Source organism: Carettochelys insculpta, chromosome 9 (genome assembly GCF_033958435.1).
Source record: "Carettochelys insculpta isolate YL-2023 chromosome 9, ASM3395843v1, whole genome shotgun sequence".
NCBI classification, from domain to species: Eukaryota; Metazoa; Chordata; order Testudines; family Carettochelyidae; genus Carettochelys; species Carettochelys insculpta.
The window spans coordinates 25,141,234-25,153,391 of NC_134145.1; the positions used below are offsets into that span (position 1 = coordinate 25,141,234).

General features: G+C 38.8%; 1 protein-coding gene across 2 annotated transcripts in view; it reads left to right on the top strand.

The window, feature by feature from the left end:
* Positions 1-12,158, top strand: part of DNAJB4 (DnaJ heat shock protein family (Hsp40) member B4) — a 39,826-nt gene that overhangs the window by 25,521 nt on the left and 2,147 nt on the right. For both annotated transcript variants that reach the window (XM_075002739.1, XM_075002738.1), the window contains exons 2-3: positions 3,301-3,588; positions 9,049-9,623. In XM_075002739.1, the coding sequence (XP_074858840.1) occupies positions 3,378-3,588; positions 9,049-9,623 (786 nt within the window). In that variant the 5' untranslated portion in view covers positions 3,301-3,377. The remainder of the gene's footprint in view (positions 1-3,300; positions 3,589-9,048; positions 9,624-12,158) is intronic.

The following is a 12,158-nucleotide window of genomic DNA, read 5'->3' on the forward strand; positions in this document are numbered from 1 at the left end:
TTTTGCAGCACAGTGCTTTCTTTGAGATCCCAGCAGTACAAACTAATTTCTTGAGTTAAGGACAGTGTTTCTTAAACTTTTTGAGTACACCAAGCAATAATATTGTTTGAGGAACACCTATGAAAATTCTCTTAAAAATTGTTGTCAGACCAAAAAAAACCACAACCAACCTAACAAAAAAAACAAACAAAACCTATCAACATATACAACAAAAACACACTTATTTTCATCAGGCATCCTAGCAATGAAGAAGTAACATTGTATCTGATTTCAATAACGGAACATATATACCATCCGTGTGGTGTGTGTGTGTTTCTTTTTTTTCTTTTTCCCCAGAGTACTCGTGGCACACCTGTGAGTTCACAAACACCAGCGTTCCCAGAACATAGTTTCAGAAACATTGGTTTAAGCACATATATTAGGCTTAACATTGATTTGGGGTTTTTTGTTAATTGAGAATCCTAGACTATTTCTAAAGATAACTTGGCTGGAAATGATGAGGGTGAGAGTATATTTTTACTAATTTAAAATAAAGCATTCTGTGCATCAAAGGCACAATATAAATACTGCAAGCAAAATACAATGAAATGTCGCAACTCTCACCCACTCAATAATCTTGGAACTAAGTAGGCATGGCACGAATAAAAACAAGCTCTTGGCAGACACTCTCAGGCCTATACGTCCCTCTCCAAGTGAGACTCGTGGGGAAACAGTGATGGATCATCATTAGTTTTCTGTCTCTTGGGAAATTGATGGCAGATCTTTCTCAAACAGCAAAGAGGATGACAGATGCTGGCAATCAACAGTCTGGATGGAGCTAAACAATGTGACTGCTCAGTTGATTGTTGCAGGTTCTAGTGATGCAAGTTTAGTCCCCTGGTAGTTTTGATTCCCAGTTTCCTCAGATCCTCTTACATCCAGGTCCATAAGCAGAGCAGGTCAAAACTTTTTTTGACGACATTTTGATTTTTTTTTTTAAACCAACAAATGGAGTTTTGTCAAATGATTTTTCTTAAAAACCATTCTAAATTATTTCCCAACCAGAAACTTGGGTGGGGAAAGTGTTTCCTTTTCTGGACAGAATTGGTAGGTCTGAGAAGATCTGTGAAAGGGATGCAGGTTCTGCCATATGCCCTCTAAACCCCTGATGAACACCATCTCTAAGTGAAACATTGGTGTGTGGAAGGTCCCCACAGGGATTGCACTGTAAAACAATCCAATAATGACATTTGTAGCTGAGGACCAAGAGAGCTGAATGAAATAACATACAGGTTGAGCTTCTCTTGTCTGGCACCCTCAGGACCTGACAGCTGCCGGAGGAGAGGATTTGCTGGACTGCAGGAGGTCAATATTGTGTAGCACATCACCAACACAGACAATGTTTACTGGGCTCTTAGAAGATATTTAGGGGTAAATGACAGCTAAATAACAGCAGAGAACGCTGAGAGCCAGGACTGGTGGCTGTAAACAAACTTTGAGACCATTGGAAACTTGGCCACACCCATGATAAGTCATCATCGGGCTGTTATGGATGTTGCGGAACGAGAGAGTTCTACAGTAGAGAGCTTCAACCTGCAGTAAGGGAAACAATAAACACAATCTCTGGAAGGCTATTTGTCTAGAACTGGTCTTTCCTTTCTTCTACAACAATATTAATTTTTTTGTGAATTATAGTGATTGCTCTTTAATATATTGCAGTCTCTAAAACAAAATGTAATAATTGCCACAGTCCCCTCTTCCCCCCAAGCAAGATGCTGCCTACCACATCCAGGCACCCCTTCCCCTGCACAGACTGCAGGTGACTCACCGAAGCTGCTGCCCCCAGCGAGCCACAGGAGGAGCAACCTCCACCACTGCCAGCGCCTGCTGCTCCCACTGAGTGGTGGGGCATGTGTGCAGAAGCGCGGAGGGCGCTCCACACGTGCAGCTCTAACAAGCCTCTTCGCCACACTGTGGTGTCTAGTTTGCCATGTGTGGTGAACGGATAGCACATTGGACACTGTGTGTCTGTAGCCTTATCTGATCTGATGGTTACAACTTAATGCTTAGCTCTTGAACAGGCTGGTCTGCAGGCTGTAACTTGATACCCTCCCCTCTGCAGGGTGTGTGAGAGAGTTGAAAGTTAAAACTTTGTCAGTAATATTCAGACCTCAGTGGCTCAAGAGCCAAATTAGTAATTAGCAATGTCCACACGAGCTGCAGTAGTTGTGTCATTGTTTTATCAGTTACAGTTGGCTAACAGCATAGTAAAAGTGTCCTTACTGGTTAGCAACTTTGGTTTAAATTAATACCATAGGGTAATACCATATGCTGCAAAGAGCCACAAAAGAGGCATTAGAGCCCCTTGTGGCTCCAGACCTTGTCTGTTTCATGTAAATCATCATATGAAGTGATTGCTTGTCTCCATCCCAACTTCAACCTAATGTTTACTTCTGAAAAATCAAATGGCTTTGTCTCTGATGTATGTTTAGTTATATTTAGACTTGTATCAGCTTATATTGTACAGTGGAAAGGAATGTGGTTGATTTCTGAAGGTGATGTTTTGAAGCAATACAACATCCAGTCACTGTATAGTGTTGTTATACTTCATTGTTAGGTAGGTAGTATGCATAACAAAGTAGTACTTCATTAGATTGAGTCAATCTGGAATCATGACTAGAGGAGTTGGGAGTGGAGGGGTGACTAATCTGATCTTGTAATGTAGTGAAATCAGGCTACCGAAAACTTTCAGATTTTATTTATTGTGACTTTGAAATGTTTGTTTAATCCCGACACAAAAGGTGCCAGTTTATGCTGGTGGCTTGTCACTTGAACAGCTGTGCATTCTTACTTGGCATAAGAAGCTACGTACATTAGACTGTACATTAGGAATTGAAATTCGCAGCACATATTCCAAAGGTGGTTTTATAAAGGTCAGACAGCTAGGTTTTCAGTACCCACTGATATGCTCTGGATTCAGATCAATGAGCTAAAGGTTCAGAGGTCTGTTAGTAAGATACAGAGTTACCAATCACTCAGAAGAAGAATGGAAATTGAACAGTTAATTGGATGGTAGTGGAAACAGCTGTGCTGAGAGTGTTTTGGCTGTGAGCAGTCTAGGAAGTGACGTTCTGTAACATTTGCTGTTCTAGAAAGAGCGGAGACACGTATAAATGGGAGGGCTCTGGAGAGGGCTGTTTCTCTACCAGTGTGTATATTTATAAATGAGTAACAGAGGAGGGAATCCAATAAGGGTAAGCAGTCTATCCACTGCTCAAAGCACCAACAGCTTTGCTGATTTGTGCTGTTTTTCCCCACCAGCATCACCACATCACTTGGACACAAGACACTGGTTTCTTCACATAGAGGGAAACTAAATTCTTCTCGCAACACTCAGAATGGGAAAAGATTATTATTCAATTTTGGGAATTGAAAAAGGAGCTTCTGAAGAAGATATAAAAAAGGCTTATAGAAAACAAGCCCTTAAATGGCATCCAGATAAGAACAAATCCCCCCATGCAGAAGAAAAATTCAAAGAGGTTGCAGAAGCCTATGAAGTGCTGAGTGATCCCAAAAAGAGAGAGATTTATGATCAGTTTGGGGAGGAAGGTAAGTATTTCACTTACTCGGTGTCGATCTGTGCTATGGTCTTAAAGTGAACAGATAATTGTGTTGAATGCCACAAGACACAAAGAAAGTTTGTGTGCTTATCCATGGCATGTACTAATTTGAACGTTGTGGTGGTTTTCTTACATTTGATTCCATAAGTTTCTGTAACTATGGAGTATGTTAACAAATAAATGAAATCATGTGTAGAGCATACCCTTCATAGACTTTAGACTATAAAATCAAACTAAGCATTTTAAAGAAATCCAAATCCATCTAATAAAATGTCTGACCCATAAATAGCTGAATACATTTTATTTTTGCCCGTGTCTCTTGATGTTGCCATCTAAATGGTGCATAGAGACAGAGAACCTCTGAATAATATATCCCTTTCTAAACTTTTATAAGGGATAGTCTGCTTGTACAAAACAAGATGGGACATTCCCACTGCTGTGCAGGAGTCCCAGTGTCCAGTCCTTAGTTGGCCTTAGCTTCTTGCCCATAGAGGAAAGAATTTGCCTGATGTCATAAAATACCAGAGCAGTTTTTTTAGCTAGACTGTAAACAGTAATAGCATGCCAAAGGAATGAGGCCCCAGAAATGTTATCGTTAGCCTAAAATGGTCATTGAAACAGGAAGCTTTTTCTTTTTTACTCATCAATTGCAATGGTTCTTCCAGCATTTCTAGGATTCAGCAGTTACTTGTAACATCCTATCTGAGACTCCAAACTGTTTAAGCATGCTGCTCAGGGAGTACTTCACAATTCCTGTTATAAGTCAATGAAACTAAAGCATTACACGAGAGGCCAGGCCCTTTATGACCAGAAGAACTTGATTTTTGGATTGTTGCCATTGATCATTGCTTCTTTGTAAATGAAATGTCTGTAAATGAGGCAAATTCCGTGGTCTCTTGTTCTCCATAATGTGAGAGAATTGTGGAACTACAAGTCTTTGTCTCTGTTTCCTTCTGATGTCATTCCTGAGACTCTGATACCATGGACCTGATTGTTATTTGGGATCTAAGAGCCCATGCTTCTCCTTTGGTATGGGGCCCAAATTGTTAAAGGCATTTAGTCATTGTTGCACTCAACACTGCAATTTCTAAGTCTGATTTTCAAAAGGAGTTTAGGCACTTGACTGTCAATTGGATTTAGGCCCCTAAATGCCCAAATCCCTTTTGGAAATGAGCCTTGGGCTCCTAAATCAATTAGGTTCTGGAATGCTATATGCAGTAATGCCTAAAGAGCTGTAAAAAATTCTGGCCTTAATCTTTTCACTTGCTGCTACTTTCCCTTGTTTCCTACATGCAAGTATTTTATTACCTAAACCGTAGATTAATTTTCAGTCTGTTCCAGTGCAGTAGCACTTCCTAACCTCCTCCGAAAAATATCATTTTAGTCAGATTCGCCTAAGAGTGGATGGCAATCTATCTGAAGCCATGCAGCCTTTGATAGTGTGGCATTGCATACCTGACGCAGAGGCACAAAGCATGTACTTCTGTTTATTTTAGACATAATGGTAACAAAAGCATTGACAAGTTTTTGCAGCTAGGAGTCTGGCAATATCCCTTGACGCCTGAGTGTCTGCCTCAGCTCTGTCATTGTTGTCCAGAATGTAGGCAGTATTTGTAAAGCTCCCTCATTGTTTTACAACCATGGAACCTGATGTACTTTCAGCAAAAACTATTCAATATCTATTCTAGGGAGTATCATTTCACTAATCACATGACACAGTTTGTTATGCATTTGTTGGACATTACCAGTTTACAGTACTTCACTTAAAAAAGAAACTTGAAAACTGTGTAGTGTAACATTTGTCATGGCAAAACTAAAGTTAAGATGCCATTTCCACTCTAATGCCCTCTTTGCAGTTGTTTAGAACTTTATCAAACATCCTTTTAAAGCTCAATATTTGTGTTCATTTTAATCCACGTGATTAGTTTTGCTTTTTTGAGTAAAATCAGTTCAGTCATCCTGTAATATGAATTCAAATGTGAAAAAATACATTCCTCATCTCTGTCTTAAATGTACTTACTAAAGCTGAACAATTGTCTTTTAGAGTCCTTTTTTAAAGAAAGATTAGCAATAAATTTTTGTAGATGATTACTTTGGGGAATTTTTGAATTTGGAAATAGTAAATGCTAAAACCTGGATTCAAGGTCACACTCTGTGCCATTGGTAGAAAAGTGGCCACAACACCAGCATTACCTGAGAGGATCACCCCAGTGTAGGTGAAGTGCTGATTGGAGAATTTTTATGCTAGCTCGTTCCCTGGTGCCACTGTCGAGGGAGTGACTTGTTTCCCTTATATCCAGCTGATACCTTGCTGTGATAGTAATTTCTAGCCAACAGTCCAATAACACCCTTTCAGCCTGGTCTGTGTTGTGCTAGGAAACTGACTTGAACCTAATATCAAGAGGATTTAGTCATATGCTAAAACAGTGCATAAGACTTCTTTTGCAGCTCTTTTGCACTCTGTCACAGTTTTACAGTATGTCATCCTTCTTTGCTTTGTAAAGGTTTTACTCTCCGCCATCGCATTTCCTGGACAGAGACCAGTCAAAAGGGAGTTGCACATGTCTTTTATCTACACCATGATATCCCTAGCAAGCCAGTCTGCCTAGAAGGCCAAGCCTGTGCTTTGCTTTTTTTTTTTTTTTTTTTTTTTTTTTTGAAGGGCTGTGACCAGTATTTGGTCTATAGGTACAAGTTACCCTACAGCCTCTTCCAAACAAGCACATTTATTCTTAAGGTAGAAGCATTACAGAGAAAATCTATAAAAGCATAAAATAACCTACACATGCTGAAAATCTTACCAAAACTCACCTGCCCCCAACTCCAGCTCAAGGCTTTTCTAAGTGTTAATTCTTACCCCCACAAATGTTTTTTCCCTTCTCTTGTTACAAGGTTGAATCAGTCTTTTGAGCAGGAACCAGAACAATGGCCCTGCATCAGTTTAAGATGAGGTTATTTATCCAAAAGTTTTTTTTCTTTGTCTCTCGATCTGATTCAAACTGGATTCTTCAGAGACTATGAACCACCAGCAGGTGGTACTTCGCTGGAGGTGTAATAACCTGAGTGATTTTGCCTCAATCATCCCCTATAGTTTTAATATCCTGGAAGAATTGTGGTAACCCTCCTCTTTGTAAGCCACAGAGTGTATGCACTTCACAAAGATACATGTAATTTATCCATTTGATACAATAGTCTTCCAAAGAGATGGTAGTAAGTTGCCTTATCTGACTCTCCCTTCTCCATTTGAACATGCCCAATATGCTAATCAGCTGCAGTTGAGGACCTATCATTAAACATTTATGCATGATTTATTAAGTTTGAATTCAGCTTTTTAAAAATCTGTCTTTATCATGAATTTAAAAATACAATGAATGCTACACTGCTGTAGCATAAGAGTTAATCCATAATTGCTTAAGGGCCTTAGCACTATAAGTAAACATTTTCCTTCTGAGCTGCCTTAAACCTACGAGGCAGCTAAGTGGTTAAATGTTGCTGAGATGCTTTGGAACTGAGGACTTCCTTAAGGTCTTTGGCCTTAAAACCTCTGAAGAAAGGTCTGAGGTGGCATTCTGGAGTTAGGGCAGGGACACGACAGGGAATTAGCTGGGAAGGGGAGATTGGTTTTTTGAGTGTGATGTGGTCTGTAGCCAGAGAGTAGAAATAGAAGTTGGTTGAAGCTGGGTTGGTGCAAGGGATTGTGGTGCGTGTACACAGGATATGAGAAAACTGTCACCTGGAGGAAGTGGGACGGAAGCTCTCATGCTGGGAAGAATGGGACAAACAATTATAAAGGAGAGAGAAATAGTAGTCATTTAACTGAGAAAGGAGCCTGAACTATGAAGGTCTTCTAAAGGCTTTTTTGGTTTTGTGAGGGAGTAAAAACTTGGGTGGCCTAGGAAGAGGAGTGGTAAGTGGGATTTTTTTTACCTACGAAGTTATGGGTTTGGTGGGTATTGATACCAAAGCTTCTTTATTTCTACAGTCTCTTTAATGTACCTAGACCGGGGGTTCAAAAACTGGGGATCACAGTCTTAAAAGAGTTTCAGAGGATCACAAGCACATCCTTTTCCTCATCTCTAGGTGGGGCAGGAGGTGTCCCAAAGCTTGTTTTCTGTTTACAATGTATGGTTGCCATCTGGAGAAGGTTAAGAGCTACTAGCCTAGAGTATTTGATAAACACAATAGAATATGTGTACAGTAAAAACCATGTTATCTGGCACTTGGATAACCAGCAAGTTTGCTTAATTAGCAGTGGGGCCAGTGGCTCCACCTTATCAAACCAGAACATTTGATTATCTGGCAACCCCCATTCCCCAGGGATACTGGATAATCAAGCCTGTACTGTAATTAATAAAGGAGAGCACCTTTTAGCTCTTTTTCTTGTCATATTTTTTTACTTTGAAAACTTCAAGGAAATTTAAATATAAAATCTAGCTAATGAAGCATTAAAGTTAATAAATGAAGCACCCAAAGAAGTCATATTTTGAAAATCAAGGTTTCTACAATATTAACTCTGCCACAGAGTACAAATGTAGTATTTACTTTTTTTTTTTTCCTGGGACATTTTAAATGCTATGTTGCCACTGATGGAAACTAGTTTTTAATAAACACTATTTCTTCTCTTTTCTGGTATGCTGTACTCCTTTCAGTTTTTCTTGCTTTGGTCTGAAATTATATCCCCTACCCCAGAGAATCAAAGCAAAATACACAGTGTTTCCATTGTCCCAGACTCAGTCCTATTTCCAAAACAATAGGAGGGATTATGCTTTGTTATCCATTCATGCCAATGTGCTGTATGGATGGCTGTTGATTTATGATAGTTTCCTAAAATAGCACAGAGTTTGACCCACTCTGTATGACTTAAACTCTGTGCAATCCCATTGAGCTCAAGAAGGCAAGACGTCGTCATAGTCTGATTAGAGAGAGGGAGCATGTTAGAAGCTTGAAATGTAATGCAACTTTATATATGTCATACCTATAGTGGCCTTGAAGGGTTTGACCGTAGTCCCACAGAGTATATGCTTATTGGGGGAAAAAATATTACACAGGAATATGCTATTTAAGATCATGAGGATAAAATGTATCCTTTCCAGCCCATTATTAAGATGCTCATTAAAATCAGATCAGATGAGTGACCAGATATTAAAAACGTTCTGATAGGGCAACTTTTTTAGGAGACTATTCTAAATCTTCAAAATTACTGTAGGTTAAATGATGATTAGTACTGTAGTTGCTACAGTTCAGCCCACTGACAAGTAGTGGGAGAGCTCTTTAAAGAGGAAACCCTTCAGTATCTGCTTTCTGTTCTATATTTGTGTAGCTTTTAAGCTATTAAAAGCCCTTTCTATATTCATGACTCAAGGTAAAACTGTATTTGACAGTTTTTGTTAATAAGCGGGATTGAAAACTAACGTGGGCTTCCTTGACTTTGTCTGTGTCCCCCAATTAGGGTTGAAAGGAGGAGCTGGAGGACCTGATGGACAGGGTGGCACCTTTCGATACTCTTTCCATGGTGACCCACATGCCACCTTTGCGGCATTTTTTGGTGGCACAAATCCTTTTGAGATCTTCTTTGGAAGAAGAATGCCTGGAGGTAGAGACACTGAAGAAATGGAAGTGGATGGAGATCCTTTTGGATCCTTCACTAGTTTTAGCATGAATGGGTTTCCAAGAGAGAGGAATACCGTTGGTAGCCAACCTCGTCGTAAACAAGATCCCCCAATTATCCATGAACTTAAAGTATCTTTGGAAGAGATATATCATGGATGCACCAAAAGGATGAGAATTTCCCGGAAAAGGCTGAATCCAGATGGTAGAAGTGTCCGAACAGAGGACAAAATCCTCACCATTGAGATTAAGAGAGGGTGGAAAGAAGGCACCAAAATCACTTTCCCAAAAGAAGGTGATGAAACACCCAACACTATCCCAGCTGATATTGTTTTTATCATTAAAGACAAAAGTCACTCACTCTTCAAGAGGGATGGTTCAAATATTATCTATCCTGTTAAAATCAGTTTGCGGGAGGTAAGTTTGTCATTTATTTGGCACAGTTGAAATATAACAACAAATTGTCTTATGATACTGTGGCTACATGTCAGAAAACAAATCTATAGGGATTATCATAATTCAGTATTCCTGTTCTCTAGCTAATACAATGTAATCAAATTGAATATACCACATGTTGGTAAGTTTTTTGTCTATGGCAGCAGACAGGATGATCTGAGGAAAAGGAAAGTAGAACAGTTGCACTGTTTCTTAGTACTGAGTACAATAGCTTTCTGTATGTGTATGCAGATTGGGTTGAAGTAATAATGAATACATGCAAAGTAATGCACTCTTCCTGCTGTGACATACTATCCTTATAATTTCTAGAGCAGAAGGCATCTAGAACTCATGTCTAGAATATTTTCAGAGTTCATCAATGGAGTTTAATGTAGCAAACTTGCAAAATATCTTTCATGTCACACGTTTCAATGTGCTTTTAGAATACACAGATATGGATTTCATGGGGATAAATTTTGAGCAGGTGCAATGAAGTTTTACATGATGATGATAAAAATGTGTTCATAACATTTTAAAATGCACTCTAAAGACGAAAGCAGCTTTGCTTTCAGAAGCAAAAATAAGGGGCCTAGAATGTTTGTACGTTTGTCTTTACTGTTTTAAGACAACTAAAGGAATGGATTCTCTCCCAAATCTTTTTTTTTTTTTTTTTAAATGTAGCATTAAGAAATAGGTAGAATAAATTAATCTCAAGCAATGTGTCCAGGAAATGCAAAGAAAGTCTGCTTGCATTCTGAAATTTAAAATTTTGAGGAGTAAAGGCACTTTGAAGTAGCACAGGCACTTCAAAGTGCCTGAGGCTACATGCACGCTGGCACTTACAGAGTTGTCGCAGGGGACAATGAGTCTAATGAAGTGCCGCATATTCACTTCAGCAGTTGATTAGTAATCTCCCACCGTCTCGATTTTAACATGCCCCCTTCGAAGTTGGTGGCAAGTGTAGACCCATCCCAAATGTAAGAGAGAAAGCAATATGTAATGACTGGATGGGTAATGTTTTTGTATCAATACCATAATTATGCCACTGTGTCCAGTTATGATACTAAGTTTCATCAGGACAGATTGGGTACATAGAGTAGGTGGAAAACAAAGTAGTCCTTGCAGGCCAGAAGTCCAAAGAAAAAAGTATGAATACTTAGATAAAACAGGAGAGTGGTGGGAATTAACTTTGTTAAAAAACTGAAGTGCTTAGTTTGTTTTTGGGTTTTTGCCATATAGAGAGTAAATTCTTGGTGTATATTTTAGCATTTGCTTTAATGTGAACATCACAAATGTACATGTAAAAGGACACTGTCAAGATTAATAGTAGAGCTGGACAAATTGCAGTTTTTTGTTTGTTTGGAGATCAAACAAACAAAAAAAACCCCAGGAAGGAAAATTTAAAATAAAAACTAGGTATTTTTTTCCACCCAAACCAACTTTTTTCAAAATTTTCATTTTGATTTGACCAAAACGTTTTGGTCAATTTCAAAACAATATATTAAGGCAGCCATTTCAGGTGATTTGAAAAAAACTCTCCCTCTCACACCCCCTGCTTTTTTTTTTTTTTTTATTGGCTAAATTTGAACTGAAAAAATCCATTTCAAAATGAAAAAGTCAAAAATAAAACCTTTTCAAATTGTTTGAGGCTTTTTTATTAGCCAAAGCTATTCTTGAATTCAACCCAAATTTGCAAACTGTTTTGGAACCCTTTTTTTAATCCACTCCTCAAAATCTTAGCCAAAAAAGTTTGCCCAGCTGTATGAAAAAGGCTCAATATTATACACTACCTCTAAAATTGTTAAAAGCGAGTTATCAGTGAAACAAGTGTTGCAAGAGTCATAAAATAAATGTATACTCTGTGTCAGGGGTGAGCAAGCTTTTTACATAGGGCCCTACTTTTCATCCCTGCAGTTAGTAGCCTCCCCCCCCCCCGCCCCACCCAACCTGTTAACCAAAATTTCTATCAGTGTGAATTATGTTAATGTCCATGTGGGGAAAAAAAGTTTGACATGTGTAAGGAAATAACTATGCAGAGTGTAAAAACTTTATTAATCAGTATATAAATGTGAATATACATAAAAATAGTAACACATTTCAACATTTTTAATGAGATGGATGAGCCTGAGATTTAGCAGCCAATTATATTGTGCCCCTCTTTTGAAATTTCATGCCCCCCCCCCCCGAGTGGGGCTGACCTCCACTTTGCTCACCCCTGCTCACAGCTAGGACTCTGAATTTGTAATGACAGCCTAGATAAATCTTGTTTGGTAGAGATTCTTGAGCAAAAGACAGTGGGAGTACTGAGCCTATTTGTTTTATTTTGTACTGATAACTCAGTTATCTGATGTATAGGATGTGGCACCAGTGAGTGAGCCAGATATCATTGTAGGGCACTGATTTGACATTGGAGATAATTTATTACCATTTTAAGTTTCGCCTTTTAAAGGGAGCAAGATAAGTTGTTTTTCGGTTTTGACAGTTCTCTTCAGTTAGGCAAAATACTCCATGCGTTCA